Source organism: Nothobranchius furzeri, chromosome 6 (assembly GCF_043380555.1).
Source record: "Nothobranchius furzeri strain GRZ-AD chromosome 6, NfurGRZ-RIMD1, whole genome shotgun sequence".
Lineage (NCBI taxonomy): Eukaryota > Metazoa > Chordata > Actinopteri > Cyprinodontiformes > Nothobranchiidae > Nothobranchius > Nothobranchius furzeri.
This window is the reverse complement of record NC_091746.1, coordinates 53,311,162-53,334,781: the sequence shown is the minus strand read 5'-3', so window position 1 is coordinate 53,334,781 and position 23,620 is coordinate 53,311,162. Positions and strand designations below refer to the sequence as shown.

General features: G+C 33.5%; 2 protein-coding genes across 4 annotated transcripts in view; both read left to right on the top strand.

The window, feature by feature from the left end:
• arvcfa (ARVCF delta catenin family member a) overlaps positions 1-20,366 on the top strand; it is an 84,212-nt gene extending 63,846 nt beyond the window's left edge. For all 3 annotated transcript variants that reach the window (XM_070552766.1, XM_070552765.1, XM_070552764.1), the window contains 4 exons: positions 15,032-15,143; positions 15,349-15,436; positions 17,208-17,284; positions 19,465-20,366. In XM_070552766.1, coding sequence (XP_070408867.1) covers positions 15,032-15,143; positions 15,349-15,436; positions 17,208-17,284; positions 19,465-19,557 — 370 coding nt within the window. In that variant the 3' untranslated portion in view covers positions 19,558-20,366. The remainder of the gene's footprint in view (positions 1-15,031; positions 15,144-15,348; positions 15,437-17,207; positions 17,285-19,464) is intronic.
• Positions 20,367-20,500: 134 nt separating this feature from the next.
• Positions 20,501-23,620, top strand: LOC107373881 (bone morphogenetic protein 10). The gene is made up of 2 exons (XM_015942025.3): positions 20,501-22,352; positions 22,551-23,620. The coding sequence occupies exons 1-2, from the start codon at positions 21,659-21,661 to the stop codon at positions 23,603-23,605; spliced, it is 1,749 nt and encodes a 582-aa protein (XP_015797511.3). The 5' UTR covers positions 20,501-21,658; the 3' UTR covers positions 23,606-23,620.

Genomic DNA, 23,620 nt, shown 5'->3' with positions numbered 1-23,620 from the left:
AATGTTCATTAAAACGTTAAATTCTTCATTAAAACGGTTAAATGTTCATTTTTTTAAACGTTAAAATGTTCATTAAAACATTAAAATGTTCATTAAAACGTTAAAATGTTCATTAAAACGTTAAAATCTTCATTAAAATGATTAAATATTCATTTTTAAAAACGTTAAAATGTTCATTAAAATGTTTAAATGTTCATTAAAACGTTAAATTCTTCATTAAAACTTTTAAATGTTCATTTTTAAAAATGTTCAAATGTTCATTAAAATGCTTAATGTTCATTAAAACATTAAATTCTTCATTACAACGTTTAAATGTTCATTTTTAAAAACATTTAAAGGTTCATTAAAAAGTTAAAATGTTCATTTTTTGAAAAAAGCAGTCTCCTTCTGATATCATGTAGAAACAAGCAGTCTCTTTCTGACATCATAAAGAAACAAGCAGTCTCCTTCTGACATCATAAAGAAACAAGCAGTCTCCTTCTGACATCATAAAGAAACAAGCAGTCTCCTTCTGACATCATAAAGAAACAAGCAGTCTCCTACTGATATAAAGAAACAAGCAGTCTCCTTCTGATATGTAGAAACAAGCAGTCTCTTTCTGATATGTAGAAACAAGCAGTCTCCTTCTTACATCATAAAGAAACAAGCAGTCTGCCTCTGACATCATAAAGAAACAAGCAGTCTGCCTCTGATATCATAAAGAAACAAGCAGTATCTTTCTGACTTCATAAAGAAACAAGCAGTCTCCTTCTGATATCATGTAGAAACAAGATATATATGTCTGATATATATCAGAATATATATATATATGCTTGTTGAATATAAATCTTCATAAAAACGTTTAAATGTTCGTTTTTAAAAACGTTAAAATGTTCATTAAAACGTTAAAATGTTCATTAAAATGTTAAATTCTTCATTTAAACGGTTAAATTTTCATTTAAAAAAAAAAGTTAAAATGTTCATTAAAATGTTCATTACAATGTTAAAATGTTCATTGACACGTTAAAATCTTCATTAAAACGTTTAAATGTTCATTTTTAAAAATGTTCAAATGTTCATTAAAATGCTTAAATGTTCATTAAAACATTAATTCTTCATTAAAACGTTAAAATGTTCATTAAAACGTTTAAATGTTCATTAAAATGTTTAAATGTTCATTAAAACATTAAAATCTTCATAAAAAAGTTAAAATCTTCATTTTTAAAAACGTTAAAAAGGTTCTTTAAACGTTAAAATGTTCATTAAAACGTTTAAATGTTCATTAAAACGTTAAAATGTTCATTAAAACGTTAAAATCATCATTAAAATGATTAAATGTTCATTAAAACGTTAAATTCTTCATTAAAATGTTTAAATATTCATTTTTAAAAACGTTAAAATGTTCATTAAAATGTTTAAATGTTCATTAAAACGTTAAATTCTTCATTAAAACTTTTAAATTTTCATTTTTAAAAACGTTCAAATGTTCATTAAAATGCTTAAATGTTCATTAAAACAATAAATTCTTCATTACAACGTTTAAATGTTCATTTTTAAAAACATTTAAAGGTTCAATACAAAGATAAAATGTTCATTTTTTGAAAAAAGCAGTCTCCTTCTGATATCATGTAGAAAAAAGCAGTCTGCCTCTGACATCATAAAGAAACAAGCAGTCTCCTTCTGACATCATAAAGAAACAAGCAGTCTCCTTCTGACATCATAAAGAAACAAGCAGTCTGCCTCTGACATCATAAAGAAACAAGCAGTATCTTTCTGACATCAGAAAGAAACAAGCAGTATCTTTCTGACATCATAAAGAAACAAGCAGTCTCCTTCTGATATCATGTAGAAACAAGATATATATGTCTGATATATATCAGAATATATGTATATGCTTGTTGAATATAAATCTTCATTAAAACGTTTAAATGTTCATTTTTAAAAACATTAAAATGTTCATTAAAACGTTAAAATGTTCATTAAAACATTAAAATCTTCATAAAAACGTTAAAATCTTCATTTTTAAAAACGTTAAAAAGGTTCATTAAACGTTAAAATGTTCATTAAAACGTTTACTGTTCATTAAAACGTTAAAATGTTCATTAAAACATTAAAATTATCATGAAAATGATTAAATGTTCATTAAAACGTTAAATTCTTCATTAAAACGGTTAAATGTTCATTTTTTAAACGTTAAAATGTTCATTAAAACATTAAAATGTTCATTAAAATGTTAAAATCTTCATTAAAATGTTTAAATATTTATTTTTAAAAACGTTAAAATGTTCATTAAAATGTTTAAATGTTCATTAAAACGTTAAATTCTTCATTAAAACTTTTAAATGTTCATTTTTAAAAACGTTCAAATGTTCATTAAAATGCTTAAATGTTCATTAAAACATTAAATTCTTCATTACAACGTTTAAATGTTCATTTTTAAAAACATTTAAAGGTTCATTAAAAAGTTAGAATGTTCATTTTTTGAAAAAAGCAGTCTCCTTCTGATATCATGTAGAAACAAGCAGTCTCTTTCTGACATCATAAAGAAACAAGCAGTCTCTTTCTGACATCATAAAGAAACAAGCAGTCTCCTTCTGACATCATAAAGAAACAAGCAGTCTCCTTCTGACATCATAAAGAAACAAGCAGTCTCCTACTGATATCATAAAGAAACAAGCAGTCTCCTTTTGATATCATGTAGAAACAAGCAGTCTCTTTCTGATATGTAGAAACAAGCAGTCTCCTTCTGACATCATAAAGAAACAAGCAGTCTGCCTCTGACATCATAAAGAAACAAGCAGTATCTTTCTGACATCAGAAAGAAACAAGCAGTATCTTTCTGACATCATAAAGAAACAAGCAGTCTCCTTCTGATATCATGCAGAAACAAGATATATATGTCTGATATATATCAGAATATATGTATATGCTTGTTGAATATAAATCTTCATTAAAACGTTTAAATGTTCGTTTTTAAAAACGTTAAAATGTTCATTAAAACGTTAAAATGTTCATTAAAACGTTTAAATGTTCATTAAAACGTTAAAATGTTCATTAAAACGTTAAAATCATCATTAAAATGATTAAATGTTCATTAAAACATTAAATTCTTCATTACAACGTTTAAATGTTCATTTTTAAAAACATTTAAAGGTTCATTAAAAAGTTAGAATGTTCATTTTTTGAAAAAAGCAGTCTCCTGATATCATGTAGAAACAAGCAGTCTCTTTCTGACATCATAAAGAAACAAGCAGTCTCCTTCTGACATCATAAAGAAACAAGCAGTCTCCTACTGATATCATAAAGAAACAAGCAGTCTCCTTTTGATATCATGTAGAAACAAGCAGTCTCTTTCTGATATGTAGAAACAAGCAGTCTCCTTCTGACATCATAAAGAAACAAGCAGTCTGCCTCTGACATCATAAAGAAACAAGCAGTATCTTTCTGACATCAGAAAGAAACAAGCAGTATCTTTCTGACATCATAAAGAAACAAGCAGTCTCCTTCTGATATCATGTAGAAACAAGATATATATGTCTGATATATATCAGAATATATGTATATGCTTGTTGAATATAAATCTTCATTAAAACGTTTAAATGTTCGTTTTTAAAAACGTTAAAATGTTCATTAAAATGTTAAAATATTCATTAAAACATTAAAATCTTCATAAAAACGTTAAAATCTTCATTTTTAAAAACGTTAAAAAGGTTCATTAAACGTTAAAATGTTCATTAAAACGTTTAAATGTTCATTAAAACGTTAAAATGTTCATTAAAACGTTAAAATTATCATTAAAATGATTAAATGTTCATTAAAACGTTAAATTCTTCATTACAACGGTTAAATGTTCATTTTTTTAAACGTTAAAATGTTCATTAAAACATTAAAATGTTCATTAAAATGTTAAAATCTTCATTAAAATGTTTAAATATTCATTTTTAAAAACGTTAAAATGTTCATTAAAATGTTTAAATGTTCATTAAAACGTTAAATTCTTCATTAAAACTTTTAAATGTTCATTTTTAAAAACGTTCAAATGTTCATTAAAATGCTTAAATGTTCATTAAAACATTAAATTCTTCATTACAACGTTTAAATGTTCATTTTTAAAAACATTTAAAGGTTCATTAAAAAGTTAGAATGTTCATTTTTTGAAAAAAGCAGTCTCCTTCTGATATCATGTAGAAACAAGCAGTCTCTTTCTGACATCATAAAGAAACAAGCAGTCTCCTTCTGACATCATAAAGAAACAAGCAGTCTCCTTCTGACATCATAAAGAAACAAGCAGTCTCCTTCTGACATCATAAAGAAACAAGCAGTCTCCTACTGATATCATAAAGAAACAAGCAGTCTCCTTTTGATATCATGTAGAAACAAGCAGTCTCTTTCTGATATGTAGAAACAAGCAGTCTCCTTCTGACATCATAAAGAAACAAGCAGTCTGCCTCTGACATCATAAAGAAACAAGCAGTATCTTTCTGACATCATAAAGAAACAAGCAGCATCTTTCTGACATCATAAAGAAACAAGCAGTCTCCTTCTGATATCATGTAGAAACAAGATATATATGTCTGATATATATCAGAATATATGTATAAGCTTGTTGAATATAAATCTTCATTAAAACGTTTAAATGTTCGTTTTTTAAAAACATTAAAATGTTCATTAAAACGTTAAAATATTCATTAAAATGTTAAAATGTTCATTGAAACGTTAAAATCTTCATTAAAATGTTTAAATGTTCATTTTTAAGAACGTTGAAATCATCATTAAACCATTAAAATCTTCATTAAAATGTTAAAATCATCATTAAAATGTTTAAATGTTCATCAAAACGTTAAATTCTTTATTAAAACATTTAAATGTTCATTTTTAAAAACGTTAAAAGGTTCATTAAAATGTTAAAATTTTCATTAAAACGTTAAAATGTTCATTAAAATCTTAAAATCTTCATTAAAACGTTAAAATGTTCATTTAAACATTAAAATGTTCATTAAAACAATAAAATGTCCATTTTTAAAAATGTTAAAATGTTCATTAAAACGTTTAAAGGTTCATTAAAACGTTGAAATGTTAATTAAAACGTTAAAATGTTTACTAAAACGTTAAAATCTTGATTTTTAAAAACGTTAAAATATTCATTAAAATGTTTAAACGTTCATTAAAACGTTTAAATGTACATTAAAATGTTTAAATGTTCATTAAAATGTTAAAATCTTCATAAAAACGTTAAAATCTTCATTTTTAAAAACGTTAAAAAGGTTCATTAAAACGTTAAAATGTTCATTAAAACGTTTAAATGTTCATTAAAATGTTAAAATGTTCATTAAAATGAATCAATGTTCATTAAAATGTTAAATTCTTCATTAAAACGGTTAAATGTTCATTTTTTTAAACGTTAAAATGTTCATTAAAACATTAAAATGTTCATTAAAACATTAAAATCTTCATTAAAACCTTAAAATCTTCATTAAAATGTTTAAATATTCATTTTTTAAAACGTTAAAATGTTTATTAAAATGTTTAAATGTTCATTAAAATGTTAAATTCTTCATTAAAACTTTTAAATGTTCATTTTTAAAAACGTTCAAATGTTCATTAAAATGCTTAAATGTTCATTAAAACATTAAATTCTTCATTACAACGTTTAAATGTTCATTTTTAAAAACATTTAAAGGTTCATTAAAAAGTTAAAATGTTCATTTTTTGAAAAAAGCAGTCTCCTTCTGATATCATGTAGAAACAAGCAGTCTCTTTCTGACATCATAAAGAAACAAGCAGTCTCCTTCTGACATCATAAAGAAACAAGCAGTCTCATTCTGACATCATAAAGAAACAAGCAGTCTCCTTCTGACATCATAAAGAAACAAGCAGTCTCCTTCTGACATCATAAAGAAACAAGCAGTCTCCTACTGATATCATAAAGAAACAAGCAGTCTCCTTCTGACATCATAAAGAAACAAGCAGTATCTTTCTGACATCAGAAAGAAACAAGCAGTATCTTTCTGACATCATAAAGAAACAAGCAGTCTCCTTCTGATATCATGTAGAAACAAGATATATATGTCTGATATATATCAGAATATATATATATATATATATATATGCTTGTTGAATATAAATCTTCATTAAAACGTTTAAATGTTCGTTTTTAAAAACGTTAAAATGTTCATTAAAACGTTAAAATGTTCATTAAAATGTTAAAATGTTCATTGAAACGTTAAAATCTTCATTAAAATGTTTAAATGTTCATTTTTAAGAACGTTAAAATCATCATTAAAATGATTAAATGTTCATTAAAATGTTAAATTCTTCAATAAAACGGTTAAATGTTCATTTTTTTAAACGTTAAAATGTTCATTAAAACATTAAAACGTTCATTAAAACGTTAAAATCTTCATTAACACGTTAAAATCTTCATTAAAATGTTTAAATATTCATTTTTAAAAACGTTAAAATGTTCATTAAAATGTTTAAATGTTCATTATAACGTTAAATTCTTCATTAAAACGTTTAAATGTTCATTTTTAAAAACGTTCAAATGTTTATTAAAATGCTTAAATGTTCATTAAAACATTAAATTCTTCATTAAAACGTTTAAATGTTCATTTTTAAAAACGTTTAAAGGTTCATTAAAACATTAAATTTTTCATTACAATGTTTAAATGTTCATTTTTAAAAACGTTTAAAGGTTCATTAAAAAGTTAAAATGTTCATTTTTTGAAAAAAGCAGTCTCCTTCTGATATCATGTAGAAACAAGCAGTCTCTTTCTGACATCATAAAGAAACAAGCAGTCTCCTTCTGACATCATAAAGAAACAAGCAGTCTCCTTCTGACATCATAAAGAAACAAGCAGTCTCCTTCTGATATCATAAAGAAACAAGCAGTCTCCTTCTGATATCATGTAGAAACAAGCAGTCTCTTTCTGATATGTAGAAACAAGCAGTCTCTTTCTGATATGTAGAAACAAGCAGTCTCCTTCTGACATCATAAAGAAACAAGCAGTCTGCCTCTGACATCATAAAGAAACAAGCAGTCTCCTTCTGATATCATGTAGAAACAAAATATATATGTCTGATATATATATATATATATATATATATATATATATATATATATATATATATAGGTTCATTAAAACGTTGAAATGTTAATTAAAAAGTTAAAATGTTTACTAAAACGTTAAAATCTTGATTTTTAAAAACGTTAAAATATTCATTAAAATGTTTTAACGTTCATTAAAATGTTTAAACGTTCATTAAAATGTTTAAATGTTCATTAAAATGTTTAAATGTTCATTAAAATGTTAAAATCTTCATAAAAACGTTAAAATCTTCATTTTTAAAAACGTTAAAAAGGTTCATTAAAACGTTAAAATGTTCATTAAAACGTTTAAATGTTCATTAAAACATTTAAATGTTCATTAAAATGTTTAAATGTTCATTAAAACATTAAAATCTTCATAAAAACGTTAAAATCTTCATTTTTAAAAACGGTAAAAAGGTTCATTAAACGATAAAATGTTCATTAAAACGTTTAAATGTTCATTAAAACGTTAAAATGTTCATTAAAACGTTAAAATCATCATTAAAATGTTTAAATATTCATTTTTAAAAACGTTAAAATGTTCATTAAAATGATTAAATTTTCATTAAAACGTTAAATTCTTCATTAAAACGGTTAAATGTTCATTTTTTTAAACGTTAAAATGTTCATTAAAACGTTAAAATGTTCATTAAAACATTAAAATGTTCATTAAAATGTTAAAATCTTCATTAAAAATGTTTAAATATTCATTTTTAAAAACGTTAAAATGTTCATTAAAATGTTTAAATGTTCATTAAAACGTTAAATTCTTCATTAAAACTTTTATATGTTCATTTTTAAAAACGTTCAAATGTTCATTAAAAAGCTTAAATGTTCATTAAAACATTAAATTCTTCATTACAACGTTTAAATGTTCATTTTTAAAAACATTTAAAGGTTCATTAAAAAGTTAAAATATTCATTTTTTGAAAAAAGCAGTCTCCTTCTGATATCATGTAGAAACAAGCAGTCTCTTTCTGACATCATAAAGAAACAAGCAGTCTCCTTCTGACATCATAAAGAAACAAGCAGTCTGCCTCTGACATCATAAAGAAACAAGCAGTATCTTTCTGAAATCAGAAAGAAACAAGCAGTATCTTTCTGACATCATAAAGAAACAAGCAGTCTCCTTCTGATATCATGTAGAAACAAGATATATATGTCTGATATATATAAGAATATATGTATATGCTTGTTGAATATATATCTTCATTAAAACGTTTAAATGTTCGTTTTTAAAAATGTTAAAATGTTCATTAAAACATTAAAATGTTCATTAAAATGTTAAAATGTTCATTGAAACGTTAAAATCTTCCTTACAATGTTTAAATGTTCATTTTTAAGAACGTTAAAATCATCATTAAAATGATTAAATGTTCATTAAAACGGTTAAATGTTCATTTTTTTAAACGTTAAAATGTTCATTAAAACATTAAAATGTTCATTAAAACGTTAAAATGTTCATTAAAACGTTAAAATCTTCATTAAAATGTTTAAATATTCATTTTTAAAAACGCTAAAATGTTCATTAAAATGTTTAAATGTTCATTAAAACGTTAAATTCTTCATTAAAACGTTTAAATATTCATTTTTAAAAACGTTCAAATGTTCATTAAAATGCTTAAATGTTCATTAAAACATTAAATTCTTCATTAAAACGTTTAAATGTTCATTTTTAAAAACGTTTAAAGGTTCATTAAAACATTAAATTTTTCATTACAATGTTTAAATGTTCATTTTTAAAAACGTTTAAAGGTTCATTAAAAAGTTAAAATGTTCATTTTTTGAAAAAAGCAGTCTCCTTCTGATATCATGTAGAAACAAGCAGTCTCTTTCTGACATCATAAAGAAACAAGCAGTCTCCTTCTGACATCATAAAGAAACAAGCAGTCTCCTTCTGACATCATAAAGAAACAAGCATTCTCCTTCTGATATCATAAAGAAACAAGCAGTCTCCTTCTGATATCATGTAGAAACAAGCAGTCTCTTTCTGATATGTAGAAACAAGCAGTCTCCTTCTGACATCATAAAGAAACAAGCAGTCTGCCTCTGACATCATAAAGAAACAAGCAGTCTCCTTCTGATATCATGTAGAAACAAGATATATATGTCTGATATATATATATATATATATATATATATATATATATATGCTTGTTGAACAGAAATCATAATTAAAACGTTTAAATGTTCATTAAAATGTTAAAATCTTCATAAAAACGTTAAAATCTTCATTTTTAAAAACGTTAAAAAGGTTCATTAAAACGTTTAAATGTTCATTAAAACGTTTAAATGTTCATTTAAATGTTTAAATGTTCATTAAAACATTAAAATCTTCATTAAAACGTTAAAATCTTCATTTTTAAAAATGTTAAAAAGGTTCATTAAACGTTAAAATGTTCATTAAAACGTTTAAATGTTCATTAAAACGTTAAAATGTTCATTAAAACGTTAAAATCATCATTAAAATGATTAAATGTTTATTAAAATGTTAAATTCTTCATTAAAACGGTTAAATGTTCATTTTTTAAAATGTTAAAATGTTCATTAAAACATTAAAATGTTCATTAAAACATTTAAATGTTCATTAAAACGTTAAAATCTTCATTAAAATATTTAAATATTCATTTTTGAAAACGTTAAAATGTTCATTAAAATGTTTAAATGTTCATTAAAATGTTAAATTCTTCATTAAAACTTTTAAATGTTCATTTTTAAAAACGTTCAAATGTTCATTAAAATGCTTAAATGTTCATTAAAACATTAAATTCTTCATTACAACGTTTAAATGTTCATTTTTAAAAACATTTAAAGGTTCATTAAAAAGTTAAAATGTTCATTTTTTGAAAAAAGCAGTCTCCTTCTGATATCATGTAGAAACAAGCAGTCTCTTTCTGACATCATAAAGAAACAAGCAGTCTCCTTCTGACATCATAAAGAAACAAGCAGTCTCCTTCTGACATCATAAAGAAACAAGCAGTCTCCTACTGATATCATAAAGAAACAAGCAGTCTCCTTCTGACATCATAAAGAAACAAGCAGTCTGCCTCTGATATCATAAAGAAACAAGCAGTATCTTTCTGACATCATAAAGAAACAAGCAGTCTCCTTCTGATATCATGTAGAAACAAGATATATATGTCTGATATATATCAGAATATATATATATGCTTGTTGAATATAAATCTTCATTAAAACGTTTAAATGTTCGTTTTTAAAAACGTTAAAATGTTCATTAAAACGTTAAAATGTTCATTAAAATGTTAAAATGTTCATTGAAACGTTAAAATCTTCATTAAAATGTTTAAATGTTCATTTTTAAGAACGTTAAAATCATCATTAAAATGATTAAATGTTCATTAAAACGTTAAATTCTTCAATAAAACGGTTAAATGTTCATTTTTTTAAACGTTAAAATGTTCATTAAAACATTAAAATGTTCATTAAAACGTTAAAATGTTCATTAAAACGTTAAAATCTTCATTAAAATGTTTAAATATTCATTTTTAAAAACGTTAAAATGTTCATTAAAATGTTTAAATGTTCATTATAACGTTAAATTCTTCATTAAAACGTTTAAATGTTCATTTTTAAAAACGTTCAAATGTTCATTAAAATGCTTAAATGTTCAATTAAAACATTAAATTCTTCATTAAAACGTTTAAATGTTCATTTTTAAAAACGTTTAAAGGTTCATTAAAACATTAAATTTTTCATTACAATGTTTAAATGTTCATTTTTAAAAACGTTTAAAGGTTCATTAAAAAGTTAAAATGTTCATTTTTTGAAAAAAGCAGTCTCCTTCTGATATCATGTAGAAACAAGCAGTCTCTTTATGACATCATAAAGAAACAAGCAGTCTCCTTCTGACATCATAAAGAAACAAGCAGTCTCCTTCTGATATCATGTAGAAACAAGCAGTCTCTTTCTGAAATGTAGAAACAAGCAGTCTCCTTCTGACATCATAAAGAAACAAGCAGTCTCCTTCTGATATCATGTAGAAACCAGATATATATGTCTGATATATATATATATATATATATATATATCAGATATATCAGATATATCTTGGTAACCCCAAAATTCCATTATCTCCGCTCCGCCCCCGCCCTCCGCTGCCGCTCGCTTCCGAACTCAAATTATACTGTACCTGCTCTACAACGGCTCCGCTCCGGTGCGGAGACCTGAGGTGCGCAAACAGGCATGCGCGGGATTTTCGAGATCTTGCGATACAGTCCGAGCAATAAACATGGAAGTTAGATCCAAACACCCATTGTGTGGGAGAAGCATCGAAATTAATTGCTTAATCTGCCCATCATTTGTGTTGAGAGATCAGCAGTGTTTGGATCAACAAAGTGTGACAACTTTGATAGTGGAAACTGTATTTATGGCTTATTTTTGTGCATTTAAAGTTCAACCACCATTAATAGTTGTTAAAAGTTGTTAAACCTGTGCATATGAAACAAAAAACGCTTTTTGTTTATCGATTTATTGTGAAATAACGGAAGTTGTGCTTGCCCCCTTTCCTGTTGGGCAGTTGGGATTTCTGTCCATTGACTGCGGAGGTGCTCCGCCATCCGGCAAAAATAGAGTTGATCCTATTTTTGCCAGATGGCGGAACGGCGGGCGGCGCACTGCGCCGCACTTCCGCAGTAGTGGAACAGCTCTGATTGACTACAACGGGACCGTTTTTGCTGCGGAGTTCGTGCCGGAGCGGAGATAGTGGAATTTTGGGTGTAAGCCACTCTTTAGCTTTTTTGAAACAGAAAAACTGACAACTCCCCTTGCCAGCTGAAAAGGAAATCTCCCTCAGTGTAACCTTCCTTCCAACATGATCGACACATTAGACTGTTTGGTGATTATTTTACTGTAAAATTTCTTACATATTATACATTTAATTAGAAAACTCAGACTAGAATGTTTTAAGACACATCCAGTGTTAGAGGGAGCCTAAAACTCCTCCCTATTTTCTAATCTGCTCCTGCCTCTCCTACAACCTCCATCCACTCTGTTGCAGACTGTGAGAACTTTCTGTCTTTTGTTGTGGACAAAGTCAATAAGGTCAGATCTAGCATCTCTCCTTCAGCCTTATCGCTGCCTCTCCCGACTCCAACCAGGCCCATCATCCTAGATAGCTTTGCTCCTGTTTCTTTGCCTGAGTTAACCAAACTAGTTAACTCTATGAAGACCTCTGCATGCCCCCTCAACATCTTACCCTCATCTTTGTTTAAAAGTGCCTTTCAGCCCATCTGTCCCAGCGTGCTCTCTATAATTAATGCTTCTCTGGTTTCTGGTCAGGTCCCTGCTTACTTTAAGAACACTGTAATCCACCCGCTTCTTAAAAAACCGAGTCTTGACCCCTCTCACCATTGCAGCTTCAGACCCATCTCTAAACTTCCGTTCATCTCCAAGATCTTGGAAAAGGTTGTGGCTAAACAACTCACAGCTGGTCTCGATGAACATAACATCAATGATTGCTTACATTCAGGTTTTCGTAGAGCTCATTCTACTGAAACAGCTCTTCTTAGGGTCTCTAATGACCTTCTGACTCACATTGATGCAGGGGACTGTTCTGTTCTGGTCCTGCTGGACCTGACTGCAGCCTTTGACACTGTTGACCATCGCCTGCTACTGGAGAGGCTGAGACACTGGGTAGACCTATCAGGAACTGCTCTGGAGTGGTTCTCCTCTTATCTCTCTTAGCGCTCCTTTTCTGTGGCCGTCTCCAAGTTTAGGTCCTCCACCACCTCTCTTACCCATGGTGTCCCACAAGGTTCTGTGCTGGGGCCTCTGCTCTTCCTCCTCTATCTGCTTCCTCTTCAGCACATCGTGAGCTCCTTCAAAGGAATCTCCTACCATCTTTATGCAGATGACGTCCAGCTGTACATCTCCTTTAAGCCCCATGAGATGTCTAAGCTGCAGCTGTTACACACCTGCTTAGACTCTATCAAAACCTGGATGGCTGGGAGCTTTCTTCAGCTGAATGAAGATACGACTGAGATCCTCATCTGTGCCCCAGACAAGCTGGTTCCCAAGGTCAGAGACTCTCTTGATCAGCTTGCTTCTCACACCAAACCTTCCGTCAGGAATTTTGGCATGACCTTTGACCCAGCTCTCACCCTGGATTCTCATGTCAGTTCTCTTGTTCGCTCTTCCTTCTTCCATCTCAGTAACATTACTAAGCTGAGTCCCATTCTGTCCCACTCTGAACTTGAGACAGTTATCCACACCTTCATCTCCTCACGCTTAGACTACTGCAACTCTCTTTTCATGTGTCTGAGCAGAACCTCCCTGAACTGTCTACAGGTGGTTCAGAATGCCTGTGCTCGACTTCTGACCAAGTCCGCCAAACACACCCACATCACCCCGCTTCTCCTCCAGCTTCATTGGCTGCCAGTCAACTTCAGGGTTCATTTCAAGATCCTGGTTCTGGTCTACAGGGCCTTACATGGACAAGCACCATCTTACATTGGTGATCTTCTTAGTCCCTACACCCCCAGCAGGTCCCTGAGGTCCAGTGATCAAAGCCTACTGGTTGTGCAGCACCAGGCTAAAGACCAAAGGTGACAGATCATTTGCTGCTGTGGCCCCCAGACTCTGGAACTCTCTCCCCCTGAGCCTGAGATCAGTGGACTCAGTGGACTCCTTTAAAAAGCAGCTGAAAACTCACTTGTTCAAAGTGGCTTTTGTATGACCTTCTTCACCACTCTCTCTTTATTCTGCTCTCCCCACCTATTCCACCTTCCTCAGGATCCACTGATTTCCCTCTTTCCTGTTCACTTTCTATCTTTCTTAGCATTTTTTAATCACAATTGTCAAATTTTGCTCATTTAAAATATATTTTTAACCATTTTCTAAATTCTTTTTTATATTTTTACATTATTTGTTTTTGTGAAGCGCCTCGTGATTTTTATCTTGAGAGGCATTATAGAAATGATAATTTCTTCTTCTCATGCCCTGAATCACAGATATGTTGTACTTCAATTTAAATTAAAAGTAATGTGTGTTTTGACTATGTATGTCCTGTTATTTAATGTTTTTAGTGTGTAAAAATTTGCAATTAAAATAACAACAATTCAGACGCCACACATATGACGTCACAGCAGAATATCTTCAACCCTACCGTATTTGGTACTTACCACATGGCCAGATTTATTGCAGCTTTCTTTACATTTAATGCTCCTTCGTCCTCCTGGAAGAAGGATTTAAAGCTCAATAAACGAATCTTCTCTTCCTCATGTCTGGTTCGATTACATCAATTTGGTGGGATGAACATTTGTAGTTCTATACATCTTTTCACACAAAACCTACAATAACTTTTTCCGCCGTTCCAAAATAAGTGCTTTCTTGGCTTCAGAATTGGTCTATAAAATTAAAGGACATCATATGTGAAATCAATGGCGCTTAACAAATGAGATTAGCAAAATAGCCTTTTTAGCCCCATTGACTTGCATTTATTTTTCCATTCTTCCGGGGACCCATGGTCTCGGGGTGACTTAGGCTTCTTATTGCAAGATCTGGTTGTTATGTCAGAATGAAGGTGGTAAAACTGCTGCCACCTAGCAGTTGGAGATTGAACTGCACTGCACAAAATAAAACAGTAAATGTTAGCATATAAATTCTCAAAAAAAAACATGATGCACTGCTTTTAAATGTTAATTCAGTATCATACCACAAAACACTGTGATATTTCAGTGTATCAGTATTTTCCTTCATACATATATATCCAAATACATGCATATTTCTTACGTAAATCTAAAAATGTGCATCTTTGTATAACTGTATGGGTAAGCATTAGACTGATATTTAAAATGCTAATATCACTGACAGTTTCAGAGCAGCATCTTCCGATAAAATGGGCATCACCATCCCAGGGCATTCATGGACTTTAATTAATGAGACAGGAATCTCTTGGAGCTGTTTTACATCATTTACCACACCATCACAATGATTTCTTGACAGCCAATCTGCACGAGAGACCAAGGCGGCTTCTCATGTGCTTCAGACAATCTGGGCCTACAAGGAGCTGAGAACCACTCTGATCAAAGCCGGCTGGAACAAAAGTCACTTTAAGGTATTTCACACCGTTCCATAGCCTTTAAAACGGCACAAGTTGTTCACTACAGTATATCTGATAATACCATTGTAACAAAAGACAATAGAAAGGTGCATTATAAACTACTGTTGGGTTAATAAATTCCTAATGAGCCTTTCTGCCTGAGGTGTGGTAAAAACATTTGTGTAAAAGAAAACCCTTTTTCTTTTATTTAATTTCAAAGCCCACGACTTCAGGAGGGACAAAAAAATCCAAGAGTGGAAAACAACACAGCGATGACATCACTTTGCCTCTCATGGAGAAAAACCAAGGTCAGGAAATTGTTGCATCCTCTTACTCAAGTAAAATTTGATCAAACCGCCAAATACATCTGGAATCGTAAAATGTTTTCAGGCATGTAAATGTCCTTCATGTCATTTTATGAACAAAGAATTGAAGATTTCCAATGCTGGGCCATTAGCATCAGTCTAACAACATTCTCTGAAGGTTATTATCACAGACATGTGCCATTAAGCGTGTGTGTTTTGTTTGTTTGAGAACCCATTTTAAAATTGTATTTCTGATTATAATCAGCATGCTGAACATGAAAATAGTCTCCTACACCTATCTCCTGCATTAGCAAGGGGGGGGGGGGGGGGGGGGGGCTTTGGCAGGTACTTCATGAGTATGGGGTACCAGTCCCTCTGATATGGGCTGTTAGGTCCCTGTATGACTGGTGTAAGATCTTGGTCTGCATTGTTGGCAGTAAGTCGGGTTCATTTCCAGTGAAGGTTGGACTCCACCAAGGCTGCTCTTTGTCACCGATTCTGTTCATAACTTTTATGGACAGGATTTCAAGATGCAACCAAGGTGTTGAGGGGATCCTTTTTTGGTGGCCTGAGAATTGAGTCAGCTTTTTGCAGATGATGTAGTTCTGTTGGGTTTCATCTGAACATGGTCTCCGGCTCTCACTGTAGCAGTTCATTGCCAAGTGCGAAGCAGCTGGGATGACAATCAGCTTCTCTAAAGCCGGGCATACACTGTGCGACTTTTTAACTTTTTTGAGCCGATTTTCCACAAGATCGGGGCGAGTTTTGCGCTGAGCGTCGTGTAGTATACACGGGGTTACGAGAGGTGATTAACACCACGTGACCAGCTACCGATCAGCAATCGTGAGCTAGCACGGACTTCTGGAATGTTTGATATTTTGCTCGTCCCTCGTGAGGGTTGAAGCGGTGCAGCGAGCGGCTGCGACCCAAAAAGTACCAGAACCGCTCAAGGCGCACGCGCAATCATGCATCAAAACCGCTCGCCCGCTAATGACACACGTTGTTTGTTTTTATTTCTACACGTTTTTTTTACACACAATGACAAGTATTGTCAAGAAAGCATGTTTGTTGTGCTCATGTCAAATTAAACCGATCACAAAACACAGATTTACTTTCTTTATTTCGTTTTCCTCATCTGCAGCACTCCCGAAGGACAACAAGCAAAACAAGACAAGAAAGTCTGACGTGTTGTGTAAAAACTGCTATTTTTAGCATATTTTTTTTAGGTCCGACGTGTTGCTACCAGACGTACAGTGTGAGCAGTCAGGTCGCATCCGAGAACTGGGTCGTACAGTGTGAGCACATGACTCGATAGATCTGCCCTGTGAGGAAGTCGTAAAGTTTGAGCTGAAGCTGAGTGCTACGAGTGAAAAAGTCGCACTGTGTCCGCCCGACTTAAATCTGAGACCATGGTCTTAAATAAAAAATGGGTAGAATGCGTTCTCCGAGTCAGGGATGAGGTCCTGCCCCAAGTGGAGGAGTTTAAGTATCTTGGGGTCTTGTTCACGAGTGAGGGAAAGATGGAGCATGAGATTGATCGGCAGATTGGTGCTACGTCTGCAGCGAAGCTGGCATTGTACCGGTCTGTTGTGGTGGGAGAGAGTTGAGCCAGAAGGCAAAGCCCTTGAATTTCCAGTCGATCTACGTTCCTACCCTCACCTACGATCATGATACAATGTATTTGTTGGAGTAATTTAAATAATGTCCACAATAATGCAAAAATAATGGATGAATGTTGATAAATGTGTTTAGATGATATTCTTTTTTTATGCAGATGTATATTCTACCTTGGAGCCTAATGACAGAGTTGGAGATGGAAAGGTGCCTGTTGCAGAGAGAGATGCTCTTCAGGTAACCATTGAGTATTTTAACCACTTTTGAAAGTAACATCATGAAAGTTGCCTCGTAATTGTGTGTGTGATGAATTACGTTGTAGCTCAATATCTGCAACTCTGACTGATTTTCGAAGGTCAGTAGGCTGTGATGACTTTAGAGTCATGTTATAGATAGACTTTATCAAATTTGCATTCAAATCAGCTTATAAGATGATTTGCTATTAGAGAAAAAGTGTTGACCCCAAATATATAAAGATAAGACGTGAAATGACATGCTTGGGTACATTCTGAATAAACTTAGATTTTTGATCAGATTGATAAGAACAAGTTTTGCTCTTAAAGTGACAGTGTGTATTTTCCCTGACAATAGGGGGCAATACATACTTAAATCATCACAAGCAAGCAGTGTTTTTGTGAGTCAAAAATCACAGAGAGTGCAATTTCCTAATAAGTACTTCATCAGATCGTTCAACCTCCAACAAAACAACAAGCACATCAGACTCCCTTTCATCATTGGTAACAAGTGAATAGGTAAATGTGTAAAACAATGTTTATGAATGATTAAAGTCTTTGTGATCGCTTGTTGCTAGTCAGTAAATGTGTTTTTTTCTAGTGGGCTCATGTAGAAGGAAACACGGTGTCTAATATGGTGTTGCCCAGAAGCTTAGACCCACTTCCATGTATTTTAGACCCCATTTTTAAGGTTATATACAGTGGGTATGGAAAGTATTCAGACCCCTGTTAATTTTTTTACTCTGTTATATTGCAGCCATTTGTTAAAATCCTATGAATTCAGTTTTGTCTCATTAACTCATTTACTGCCATAGACGAAAAAAGTCGTCATTTGCATTTTTTTACTGGGCGGTCATTGGAACGAGCTCCCGCACCGTGAGAACAAACATCACAACTATAAAGCTGGTCATTCAATTCGACAACGGATTATGAAAGAATGGATAACGCTAGAAGCACATGGATTCTTCCTGATGCAATAAGTGAGTCAACTGTGTTTTGATAGTTTTGGCGTTGACATCATCATAGAACACAACGTTCTGTGACTCTTCAAAAAACAGTAAAAACACTCAAAACACGCTGGCAGCGAGAGGCTTTTCTGATAAGGAAATGGCCGGCAGTTAATGAGTTGATGTGCACACAGCACCCCATATTAACAGAATAACAGAATTTTATAAAGCAACCCATAAATTTATGCAGATTAGTTAAAAAAGAAAACTGAACCATCACATGTTAAGTATTCAGATCCTTTGCTCAGTACATAGTAGAAACACCCTTCTGAGCTAATACAGCCATGAGTCTTCTTGGTAAAGATGTAACAAGTTTCTTACACCTGGATTTTGGGATCCTCTGCCATTCCTCCTTGCACATCCTCTACAGTTCTGTCAGGTTGGATGGTGAACGTTGGTGGACAGCCATGTTTAGGTCTCTCCAGAGATGCTCAGTTGGGTTTCGGTCAGGGCTCTGGATGGACCATTCAAGAACAGTCACAGAGTTGCTGTGAAGCCACTCCTTTGTTATTTTAGCTGTGTGCTTAGAGTCATCGTCATGCAGGAGAGTAAACCTTCAACCCAGTCTGAGGTCCTGAGCACTCTGGAGAAAGTTCTTGTCCAGGATATCCCTGTATTTGGCCGCATTCATCATTCCCTCGATTGTAACCAGTCATCTTGTCTCTGCAGCTGAAAATCACCCACACAGCATGATGCTGCCACCTCCATGCTTCACTGTGGGGGCTGTATTGGGCAAGTGATGAGCAGTGCCTGGTTTTGTCCATACATACCGCTTAGAATTAAGACCAGAAAGTTCTATCTTGGTCTCATCAGACCAGAGAATCTTATTTCTCACTATCTCTGGGTTCCTCAGGTGTCTTTTAGCAAACTCCATGCAGGGTTTCATGTGTCTTGCACTGAGGAGAGGCTTCCGACAGGCCCCTCTGCCATAAAGCCTTGACTGGTGGAGGGCTGCAGTGATGGTTGACTTTCTACAACTTTCTCCCATCTCCTGACTGCATCTCTCAAGCTCTGCCACAGTGATCTTTGAATTCTTCAAACACACATATGTACACAGATACAGGCAAAAACATGATCACATACCTTCAAAAGAATGTTGGAGCTTTGCAACAGTGTGTGTGTGTGTTTCTTATGCTAATAGACCAACTTCATCTGCATTTTTTTCTTTTTGGCACAGGCGATAAGTGAAAGGAAACTTTTCATCAGAGCTGGCAGACCTGCAGTGGGCCTCATGGATAACAAACCTCCACCACTGGACTCTTGGGTGTAAACTTGACGACATGTCCTGCTAAAGTCAGGCAGATAGCCTAACACTCTGTTGGTAAATCGCAAATCTGTGCCGTCGGATTCCTTCTTATACAAACACAATCCATAAAAAAAAAAAACAGGCTTTTGTTTACTGAACTTAATGTGCCAAACATTTACATGTAATTATCGGTATCGTTGTTGTTATTAAGGAAATCATTTGCCAATAAGACTTAATCGTTTAGGATGATACTCTATAAGTTTAAAACTCTTGATTATGTGATATATGAGATAGCCCAAATATGCAAACTATGGTTAAAAGTGACTCCAAAGAATATATGACATGTAAAATTTGAATTTTAATTCCCATTTACAGTATTCTCCTAGTTTATCAAGCTCGTAAAGCCTGGAATTGTATGTGGATTCTTTATATTGTCCATTTTTTCTGGTTCTAGGCTTAAAGACACATCTTGGTCCTAAAATTTTCTTGAGATATTTTTATTCTGTGTCTGAAATGGTTAGGATTAGAACTATAATCAGAGTTTAGTTTAATCTTGATACATGAGAGTTGAGGTCATTGGGTCTCAGTACGAGTTGGTTGCATTTGTTTAATGGCAGGTAAAATGGGATTGTACATGTGTAACAAAGGACTGTTAATAATCTAAATGAAGGCATTTATATTGCAATGTTTATTGTAATACCCACATTATTAATTAAGAGTTATTCATGTGTCTTAGCTAATGCCGGCAAGTGATACGGATTTGCTTTGCAGTGGTTCTTTTTGCATTGCGATGCTGAATGAAAATGAAAATAAATGCTGTGCATAGTTTCTCATTTTGATTTGTGTTATTAGATATCTCCACACAGCTGGTTTAACTGCATTTCCTGTACTTGACTTGATTTAACCTTTAAGGTAATGGAGTGCATTTTCCCTGGGAATAGGGGGCAATCATACCTAAATCATTGCAAGCAACCAGTATTTTTGTGTTCGAGTAAGACCTTACCAATGGATGGCCATTTGGGTCAAAAATCACTGGGAGCACTACCTCCAGCAAAATGACAAGTATAACAGACTCCCTTTCATCACTGACAATGGATGAAGAGATAAATGTGTAAAGCAAAAGCATTTGTAAATGGTGAAAATTTTGTAACTGTTTGTTACAAATCAGTAAAGGCATTTTGTCCTCACAGGCTCCCGTAGAAGGAAATATGGTGTCTAATATGGTGTTGCCCAGAGACTTAGACCCGCTGCCATGTATTTGAGACCCGATTTTTGTAGTTATATGTTATGAAGCTGCCAATATTTTTCAACATCTGCGCATCATTTAATTAATTTTCAACATTTCGATGGATGTTTCCAGAGATTAATGGTTAAAACTACACATTTTCTCTTTAGGAGGGAAATCCTTTGAGATTACTTTTTTATTGAAAGGGCAACCTGGTCAAGATAGCACACCATTAAAAAGCTAAAAGCCAAAACTCTATAAAAAATGAGTTGATAAAATTAACTTGCAATTGAATACAACGGTTTAAAGTTTGAATATGGAACACAAACACCAAAGCGACATCTAGTGTGTGGAGATTGTAGTTGCAACAATAGAACAAGGTTCCAGCTGTTGGGATGCCAGGTTTGCTTCCGATACCTGAAATGTTTTATTTGGGTCCATGTGTTGTAGACTTCACCTAAACTCACTTTGCTTTCAGATCTTTTATGGTTGCTCCTCTTCTGAGAAGGATAACGACATCTGGGGAAGCAGCTGCTTGACTTGCCAAGTTCGCCATTTTCCACAGTGCCTGCCTTGCTGTGCCGAGCAGAGTGTTTGGCAACCCGCAATGGTGCCCTCTACTGGCTGGTAGTTGTAAACATAAACCGAGTGCTGTGCCTATCAATATAACTATTTGATAATTTTTTAATTGAAATGTAGCTTTAAAAGGAAATACTGAACCTTCATTCTGCACACCTTTAAACACCCCATGGAGGTTTTTTTTAAAGAAGATTTTTATTAAATTGTCAGCCTTTATTAAACATTTAGCCTTTAAGTCACATTTGTAGATTTGACAGTGATTTGTTAATAGTTGTTGATAACTTGCAAAGTAAAAATTGAGAGTGTTATTGTCTTAATTCAATGAGTGTCAGGAAAGTACAGCTAACCAAGTTCATGAAAATGGCTAGAAAACTAGAAAACCACTGTTCGTTTAGAAGAAAGGTATGCACCACAACAGTATTGGGAGTGGTGAGAGAGAGGAGGGCAAAGCAAGGCCTTAGTGACATCTCCAAACATGTCAGCGCAGCACATGGGACACCACAGCCCTGCCCTCAGAGCCAAACTTCAAGACCAACAAGGGCAAAGCTGCTTCACACTTTGGCCCCAACAGCAACCTGTTGTCCTTTAATGACAGAGTCTGCAGGTTTTGTTTCTAAGAGCTTTTCTCATCTCACAGCAGCATTTGGATTGAAATTTTTCCTTCGCTCAGCAATGACCACTTCATTTATCTCCAACCTTGGGTTTGTTCACACTCTGAACGTCATGCTACTGGTACTGACTGCTTTGAGCTGGAGTAGTCCCATAAAGCCTTCTGAGATTTACCACAAGACAAGGATTGACCGATCAGACGTGGATGACGATACACTCAATGCGCAGGACTTTTTGACCCATTTTATTTCCACATTGAACCTTACAAAGCGAACATCCCAAACCAGTGCCCAGGCCACCCACACAGAACCTCTACCAGAATTCATGCTGGAGCTCTACTATCGCTTCGCCAACGACCGCACCGCAGTACCATCTGCCAACATTGTTCGCAGTTTCAAGAATGAAGGTACAGCATAATTCAGGTTTCTTGACAAATCTATGTGATGCATATTGTTTTTGGTTTTCTTGTCATTGAGAGGGTTAGATCATAAAATAGGAGTGTAAACACTGATTGAAAGAGTTAATTTTTCTAATTAGATTTTACTTAAGAAGTGACTACATTAAAAAAATCACTAAGAAACCCTTTCTGGTATTCTGATTTCAGATTTCTCCCCCTCTCGTGTAAAAGCCAGGGGTGTCAGAATTCATCCTCTTCTGTTCAATATCTCCGTGCCCCACCATGAGCACATAACAATAGCTGAGCTTCGACTTTTCATTCTTGTGCAAAAGGCCCAAATACCGTATGCTGGGATTAACTGCAAGGTGACAATCTACATGCTACATGACGGAGTTATCTGGACAAAAGAGGTGGGGAAAGAAGGGAGAGGGAGGGATAAAGAGGAGGTGGTGGAGATGAATGATTTGCAGGAACTGATGACAAAGCATATCCGTGCCAAAGATAATAGCTGGGTGTCATTTGACCTCACTCATGTGGTTACCCTTTGGTGGAAATCAGGGTGTGCAACTCGAAGGCTGGAGGTTCACATTGAAAGTCTGGGCTCAGAAGAAGAAGAGGTCATGCAGAAAACAGCAGGGAGAGGCGACGGTTTGATTGAGATTGACATTGACAGAAACTTGGAGGGGACCCACAATTCAATGATGATCGTATTCTCAGATGACCAGAGTAGAGATCACAAACGGGACAGACAAGAGCTCGGTCAGATGATTCAACATGAGAATGACCTTCCTCAAAACATGGACTGGAGCCAACAACTTTTCCGGGGGGACATGAATCACAACACTGACCGTGCTAACCAGGACGAGCTGGGCGAACAGTCTGCCTTGGACCTACAGTCCAACCTTATCTATGACACACCTCCTCGAATTCGTCGCAATGTTAAGAGTGAGTCATGCAGGAGGACGCCGCTCTTTGTGGATTTTAAAGACATCGGCTGGGACAAGTGGATAGTCCAGCCTTTGGGCTACGAGGCGTACAAGTGCAATGGCGTGTGCAGCCCTCCTATGACATCTGAGGTCTCACCTACCAAACATGCCATAGTGCAGACACGCTTGAGCCTCAAGAGCCCAGAAAGAGCTTCCCCCGCCTGCTGTGTGCCAACCAAACTGGAGCCAATCACTCTTCTTTATCACGATAACGGAGTGGTCACTTTTAATCACAAGTATGAAGGAATGGTGGTGGCAGAATGTGGCTGTAGATAATGTCACTCAAAGATA